At 31.9% G+C, this 9,004-nt stretch overlaps 1 protein-coding gene across 1 annotated transcript; it reads right to left on the reverse strand.

Annotated features, from left to right (window-relative positions):
* On the reverse strand, positions 3,190-8,979 carry LOC109720730 (protein ESKIMO 1-like; the record flags this gene model as incomplete). Its single annotated transcript, XM_020248019.1, is given in 4 exon segments — positions 3,190-3,923; positions 8,180-8,338; positions 8,459-8,658; positions 8,808-8,979. Coding segments are annotated over 4 exon segments (898 nt in total), but the record flags the coding sequence as incomplete, so codon positions are not given.

The following is a 9,004-nucleotide window of genomic DNA, read 5'->3' on the forward strand; positions in this document are numbered from 1 at the left end:
TCGGCACGTCCGGAAAAACGAGTAATCCGGGGCGTGACATTAACAATACTACAATAGGCCATTTTAAATTATTCGAGTTAGTTAAGTTCATAATTTTATTAAATTTAATAACACTATAGATTATTAGTCATTAATTACTATAGTCTTATTTGCTAAATTATAAATAGAGATTAAATTTATGCATTTTTAGCTGATTAGGAAGATGCTACGGTGCTTGCTTAACTGCACACTCAGTTCTCATCCTTTAAAAAAGCAAAATTTTGAAAGAAAATGATCCCTTCATCGCGTTTCAAATAAACTAAAATGCTTAAACAAGGGGACCAAAATAAAAAATAGTGAAAGGGTTGAGAACCAATGTGTCGTTAATTCTTAAAAATAATTTTATGTGAGCCCCACAACCCTCCAAAATAAGAGGATGCCTTCAAAATTTTGAATTTTTATTTTTAGGGACTAAAGTGAAAGATATGTAAAGTTTAGGGACTAAAATTGATATGCAAAAGAACGCTAAATAGATGATGGCATGATAATGTCGTTAATTCTAAAACCTCTTTTAACAGTTCTATTTCATCGCGATGAAATCAAGAGATTTAAAAACTTGATTGCAAAAGAAAAAAAAAAAAAAGATTAGAGACCAAAATAAAAAATAGTGAAAATGTTGGAGACCAATGTGCAATTAATTCTTAAAAAAAATTATATGTGGGCCCCACAATTCCAAAATAAGGAGAGGCCTTCTTTAGATTGCCAATTCATATATTGTAAGATGTGTAATTAATCATTGTGGGCCCCACATCTCTCCAAAATAAGAAGAGGCCTCCTTTAGTTAGGTTCCCAATTTATTTATTGTACAGATAGATAGACAAGGGGACCAAAATAAAAAATAGTGAAAAAGTTGGGAATCACTGTACAATTAATTCTTAAAAAAATTTGTATGCACAATCCACCAAAATGAGGGGAGGCCTTCAAATTTTTGAATTTTTAGTTTTATGGACTAAAGTGAAAGACATGCAAAGTTTAGAAACTAAAATTGATATGCAAAAGAAAGCTAAATAGGCGATGACATAATAATGTTGTTAATTCTAAAATCTCTTTTAACGGTTCTATTTTTATAGCAACTAAATCAAGAGATTTGAAAACTTGATTGCAAAAAAAAAATTATGGACCAAAAAAAAAAATAGTGGAAAGCTTGGGAACCAATATGTAATTAATCCTTAAAAAAAATTATATGTGAGCTCCACAATCCCTAAAATAAGGGGAGGCCTTTTTGGGTTCCCAATTAGTGTATCGACAATTGTGTAATTAACCGACCGTCTCTAGAATAAGTGGCAAAGAGCTTGGTGGTTCGTTCCTGAGACCCAAGTTCGAATTCTAATTGATTCACATTTCTAGCTAAGTTTATTTCTAAATGAAATAAACGAAGCAGATATCGTACTACCTATCTCTCAAAAAAAAAAAAAAAAANAAGAAAAGACAATTGTGTAATTAATCATTGTGGGTACCATATTTCTCCAAAATAAGAAGATGCCTCCTTTAAATTGCCAATTCATGTATTGTGTAGATAGATAAATAAATAAAATAAAGTAAAATAAATAAAAAATAAATGATTCGGTCTCCTGTGGACCCAAATTTATTTTCTTTGAATTCCGGGTCCTTTTAAACATTGTGGTCCCAAAGAACATGAGAAAACACATTAAAATTGGCGTGTACGGCATTGCATTGAACACCACATGTTTTAGAATAAAAAAAGAAAAAAAAAAGAAAAGGAAAAAAAACGAACAATAAAAACCCAAAAATAAAGAGGAAAATACAATATAATTTTGGTGTTTGGAACCAAAACCTAATTAAATTTCAATTAACTTTTAGTCAAAAGAATAAGAATAAGGATTGATTGCATTTATATTTCTACAAAGCAGCGAAATTACAAATTCATCCTTACAAAATTTTGGTTATTATTTATAAAATTTATTATATATCTCTTGTTTGAAGTTACATAGTTTGTAAATATACCTCTCTCTCAATTTAGGTGGGCAGTTAAACTTAAACTTTTTCTCAATAAAATAACCATTTCAATTTTCGATAAATATTTTCTTAAAATATATTTAATGTTGTTTTTTATTTATAAACTGTAAATTACAAATTATAATTTTTTAAAAAAATTGTTATGTATAAAATAACACAGTTTTAGCAGTGAAAAATTAAAGATTAATTGAAAACAGTCAATATGAAGAGTTAATTTGCATATTTTGGGGATTTTGAGGAATGCATTTGATAGTTAAAACTTTGGAGCTAGGAATACATATAAAATTAGGATAATTGCTTACGTATTCCTAAAAAGTCCCAGACTTTTTTATTTACCTCGCTTAAAAGGTTAATATAAAAAATATCATTTTAACGTTCCAAGTTCTTTCAAATATATCTTTAGAGATGTTATCTTTGTAAAATAACTATTTTTCTTTTTCAAATATATCTTTTTATCTTTACTAGCTTTTGTTATTTACCTTTAAGGCATGTTTGGTTCACCTATTTTAGACTATGGAATCGAAATGGAATTTATTGATTCCGATAGTTGCCGTTTGTTTTATAAGAATCGGATTTCGATTTTCATTCCACTCCGGAATAGGAATGGCTAAATCCATTTATGATCCAATCCAGCTTTGAATTCGGGATTAGCTCTTTCCAAAGTAAACTATTGAAAATCCTCTTTCATCAGCACCTACCTCCTCTCCCTTCATCACTTTCCTCTCTCTTAATCAAAACCCTCTCTCAAAAATTTTAAATTTTCATTCCGATTTCCATTCCAATAATAAACCAAACATTTTGGATGATTCGTCATTTAATTTTCTATTTCAAAGCAATCCAATTTCATTTCTCATTCCTATTCCAATCATGAACCAAACAAGCGCTCAAATTAAAGGCAAGAAAGATTTTTTTTTTTTTTTTTTTACTCTAATAGAAATTTAATTGGTATTTAACTGAGATTGCTTAACAAATATTAAGAACGGATTATTTTTGAATAACGTAAAAATATATCAAAAATATATTTAAAATAAAAATAAAAATATATCAATATTTCAAAAATTTTGAGAAAAATATAAATAATTATCCCTATAAAATAATCCCCAAAACTGTTAATTGTAATTGTAATGCAATATAGATTTTCCTCTTGGGATAAACTGAAAGACACAATTGATGTAAACTCCCCTATAAAATACATTTTGTTTTTAAATATTAATAAAAGGTCAAGGGCAATTTTATAAATTTACTATACAAATTAACCCAAGTCTCATACTCTTCTGATGTTACATCATCTATTAATGGTGGTCACAATCACACTAACTCGACCAAACCACCTTTCCAGCTTTTTCCAAAACCTAATAAAAAGAAACCTACCACATGCCTCCCCCACAAATAGGGAAATAACGAATTCAAAATTTTAAAAATTCGAAATAATAATAATAAAAAAACTAACTTTTCTTAAATTTTTTTCAAAAAAATGAGGAGAAAAAGAAAAAATAAAAAAGAAAAAAAATGACGAGCGAATTGGCCCCAACTCGTATTTTTATTGCTTTCGCGGGCCGGATATAATTTGCGCATAGAGGAACTCGTTCCAGGTGTCCGGCACGCCAGGCAGGCACCAGTGGATGCAGTCGGCGTACATCGCGGGGTTCGCCTGCTGCTCCGGTGTCAGCAGCTTGCCCTGCCGGAGGGTGTGGACGGACGTGTGCGCGTCCTTCCGGACCTCCGATAGCGCGGTGATGTTCACGAAGTGGACCGGCGTCCCCCGCCGGTTCAGCCACCGCGCCGTCTCCGCCGCCACCGCGAACAGCCGCCAGTCCGTGCCCAGCTCTAGCGGCTTCGTCCGGTTTGCCACCGGCGTCGTCTCCAGCGCGCACTTGATGCCGTTCGGATTGCCCCACCCGGCACTCCTGGCATGCAAAGAAAATCACAATATCAAGACGCAATTGAAAACAAATGTACGAACATTCGAACTTCAAGGATAAAATTGTATGAATGTCCGATATACACTTCATTTTAGAGTATACCAATCTCATATACCGTTATGTTTATGTATAGGGTAAATTGCACGTTTCGTCCTCAAACTATGTGCCACATGGCACTTTAGTTCTCAAATTTTGACTTTTTATAATTTCTGATTGAAACTTTCAGAATTGTTATAATTAAATTTCATAATCTAGTTTAAGTTGACTAAATTTTGTAAAAATAATATGATCTTTTAATTATTGGCTTATTATCAATCACAATACAACTATAGTACTTCTACATTAGCGATATATCAATATTTAGTCAACCAAATTAGTTTATAGAATTAGATTGTAATAATTCTAAAAATTCAAATAAAAAATACAGCAAATTAAAGTTTGCAACACTTATCACCAACCTCATAGTTTGAGAACAAAATGTGCAATTTACCCTTTATGTGTAGTATATCAATATCTAAGAATAAGCTATCACTCAATTTAAAGAGACAATTTAAAAAGCCAACTTGATGAACCAACATTTAAACTGATAGCCTATAAAACATATGTAGAAGAACTTTTAAGTGTTCAAACTAAGAAACTGAGCCGAAACCAAACCGAGATTTTCGGATTGTTTCGAATTCGTTTTTTCCACACTAACCCAAATAATACTCTTCAAACATCAATCTAAATTTCAATACATGTGATAGAAAATATTCTTCGAAACATCGATGTAATAGGAAACAGTTCAAAAATTGTCTAAACACCCCTGATTACATGTGTGAATGTGCCATAAAAATGCAGGAAACAGCCCAGATCATGGGTACGAGTGAATGTGCCATGAAGATGTAGGAAAAGGTCTGTTAAATATAAAAATATATAAACACTGTTCTCTAACAGTTTAAGCTTTTAGAGTACAGCGGTTGTTTCGTATTACTTCACATGGTCTGCAATATGTCTCAACACTCGCGATCACGCGTGAATAGAGGATGTATGACATAAAAATGACGAATACAGGAATCGAACTCCAAATCTTCGCGAAATGGAGGAAATTTAGGATTGATTTTGATATCATGTTTTCCGAAAGATCGATCAAATAGAAAACGACAGAGAATTTGTCTTAAGCAGAAAGACATTCAGATATACCATGTTTAATTTGTTAAAAGAATAATCAAGTAGGAAATAAAAACAGCATTAATCTTAACAGAAAAGACATTCTCATAGTTTAAGGGGGTTCTACAGGCCTATTATGTTTTTCAGAAGATCGATTAAGCACGAAATTAAACAAAATTTCTCTTAACAGAAAAGACAATTTGCAGTTGAGGGGATTCGCCAAATTTCTACGAACTTTGAGCTTTAGATCATTTAAAAATGACTACATAATCTTTAAAATTTTGATTTTACAACCTAACATTTCATTTTATTTCATTTTAGTTGTTTATTAGTTTGAAAAACCAATGCATGCACCCGGTGCATTTGTACATTCATACACTGCACTTTTATTATTCATTCATTTATCTAATTCTTCAATTTTTACCATCTGATAATTTATAGCTTTTTAGTTAAAAAATTAAGCAATTATATTAACAACATGCATGAGATGCATTTAAAAAAGAATAAAGATCTAATGTACAAATATCTAAATGCACTAGTTACACGCAATTACTTTTTAGAAGACAAATCAAACTATTTAAAAGATTAAACAATAAACTTAAAGATTTTAAAAGTTGGATAGTCATTTTCAAATAATCTAAAGTTTTGATCAATTCTATATAATTTTATCTAACAATTATTATTATTTTTTGAGAGAGAAAAGTAGCATAGCATGCTACAGCTCCGTTCAAGCATGGAAAATAGTTTTTTTTCCATAAAATGTTTGATTTTTTGTTTTAAAAAAAAAACTAACTTTTCTTAAAACCAAATGTTTAAAAAATTAAAAAACTAGAAAAGAAGTTTTCCATGATTTTTTTTTTCATATTTCTTCTAAAAACCAAACAGCATTTTAGTCGGAAATACAAAAAATTACACTTCAAACATAAAATCTCTTATACCAACTATTAAATTCTTTACCGCATATTAAATAATGGAAAACCTTCAAATATCACTACGGTGGTTTCGTACTTTTTTATTTTAATACCATGTGGTTTAAGTGTATCAATTTAGTATCCCGTAGTTTTATTTTTCTCTTTTTGTTATCTACTCTACTAATTTTTTTTTTTTCTTCGTTAAATCAGTGAAAAAGTTAAAACTAAAAACGTACTAAAGTGAATATTCGATAAATCTAGGTGGGGTATTTGAAGTTTTTTGTCTATAATTTAACAAAATGTTAACGGAGAAGCTGACGAAAAGAAAAAAAACAAAATTATATAGTACTAAGTTGATACATATTAAAATATAGAATACTAAAATAAAAAAAATACGAAACCACGGGAGCGGTATTTAATGTTTACCTTTAAATAATTAATTGAACATGCATTAATGCGTAATAACCTTTTTAGGCTAGGGGTCCCTTTTAGCACGTGCGATTGGTGGTGTGCATGAGTGTGCGCGAGCGAGCGAGCGTGATAATTGAAGCACTCCATCATTATTATTATTATTATTATTATTATTATTACCATAGAGAGAGTCATGTGATGTTGGGTACTCTCAAAGGGAAAACGACAAAGCGCTTTTATGAACAGGTGCGTGACACATCATTATTGTGGACCTTTCCCTAATAAAAAAAAAACGAATCTCGAGTAACGCAACAGTTGAAAAGGATAATTTTTTTTTTTTTTTTTGTTGTTGTATTTTGCCTAAACTGCACATTGGATTCCCAAACTATGAGATTAGTTACGCTTCGATTCTCAAAGTTTGATTTACGATTAATTACATAAAATTTTCTATAAATATAAAATTTTTATCCATTTGACTTTAATCGAATAGTTAAAACTTTAGATATAAATAATATTTTTATAATTAAGTTGGGCTTTATATTTAAATTAAACTAAAAGCCAATTATTTACTTATATATAAAAATAATATATGTATTCAAACTGTTATCGAGCCGAATACGAGCTCGTTCGTGTTCGACTCGTTTATCAAACGAGGTGAAAAATTCAGCTCGTATTCAACTCATTTATTAATGAGCGATTCGATTTCGATCTCATTTTCAGCCGAACACGAGCCGGTTCGCGAACAACAAGCTGGATTGCCACACTTAGTTCCAGCATAGTATAATAATACAAATTCTCAAAGAATCTTTCTGTGAGAATCTTATGAACAACTTACAAAAAAAATTTATTTAATCAAGTAGAATAATAAAAAATATATTTTGTGTGTGACTGAATATAAAAATGAGTTATTGAGCTGAAGAAGAAAATCTATGAAAATATATATATTATCCTATTTGATTAGGAAAGCTATTAAGGTTTGGTTTTAGTCCAACTCCTGCAGAATTTTTGGTACAAAAAAAAATAAATTAAAACTTCTACCGATCTGCAACATAAAGCTGAAAAAAAAAAAAATTATAAACCTCAAAAAGTGGAACCTATGGATTTTGGATTGGGTTAGGAATATGATGTGGTAGATCTAGTTTGTTTAATTATTTCACCTTGTGTGGTGAGTACTGAGTACTAGCCTCAGCATAATTATGTTGAGCACTAAGCTTTTATTAAAGTTTTTCTCTTGCATGCTTTTACGTATTTATATTTTATTATCACTCTACTCTACGGTTCAAAAAATTCCGGTTTTATTATCTTTCACCGTAAGAATCTATTATAAACAAAATAATTAATAATATATTTTACGAATCACGGAACGATACAATACAACATTTTATCACTTCATAATTTATAATTTACTAGAGTTGAAAAAGAACAGGAACCAACTCAACGTGTTTGTGATTTTTCATCCATCGGATCGCATCGAAATCCGTGCAGTGTTAATAGAGAAGACTTGACGGGATTCATCGTTAATAGTGCTGCACACGGATCGTAAGATGATCCGTGCAGCTAAAAAGTCACGAGAGCTCAACATACTTTTAAATTTTTAACCGTCGAATCGTCTCGAGATCCATGCAGCACTGATAAAAGAGACTTGACGGGGCTCTCATGTCGTTTACTTACGGTAAAATAAAAATGCGCTAAATTACGATGGCAAATTAAAAAGATTCACCCAAAACATTTTAAAAGGAGGTTCAAATTAAGAGAAAGATCAATGCTTACTTGATATGAATGGGAGAAGAGCTCATGAAGAACACCATTGTTTTCCTCAGATCCACATTCTTCTCCACCCATCTAGCCCACGTCTTCAGCACCCTCCGGTACGCGACCGGCCGATCGATCTCGTCGTACTTCGTCGATCCTTTATCGAACGATCCCCGCCTTTCCCCCNCCCCCACCAAAAAAACATATTTTAAACAGACTCAGTTAGCTTTAACAGCTGAAAAAATCAGAAACACCGACAATAAAAATGATTCATTTCGAACCAAAATAGGATCTTACAGGACTTTCATTCTGGGGGTGTTCATCCACCAAATGTAGGTGTTGAAGATGAGGTAGTCCACCCCCTTCCAGTTCGCGGCGTGCTTCGCGATCGACGTCGGCATGATGATCCGGTTCTGGATGCTGTGGATCGTCGGATCGTCGGAGTTCGACTCCACCAGGAACGGCGCCCAGTAGAACTCCACCGTCGCGTTGTACTCCTAATTTTGTTACACGTTTCAAAACAAAATAAGCTATATTCTTACTTCAATAAAATTTATTTATTTTTACCTTCAACTACTCAATTAGTATCAGATCCAAATTTCAAAATTTCTGAAATTTAAATTTTTAAATTTGAAAATATGTTTACCTGGAGTGTGAACACATTGAGCGAGCCATTTTTGACCAGGGTTTTTTTGTCCCACGGTGCGACCCACTGGAGCAAGCACACCATGGACTCCCACTGATTCCGGTTCAACGAGTCCCCCACGAACATTAAGCGCTTCCCCCGCAGCTTCTCCAGAAGCGCTTTTGCGTCAAACCTTATCCCAAAAACACACACAAAAA

Source organism: Ananas comosus, linkage group 14 (assembly GCF_001540865.1).
Source record: "Ananas comosus cultivar F153 linkage group 14, ASM154086v1, whole genome shotgun sequence".
Lineage (NCBI taxonomy): Eukaryota > Viridiplantae > Streptophyta > Magnoliopsida > Poales > Bromeliaceae > Ananas > Ananas comosus.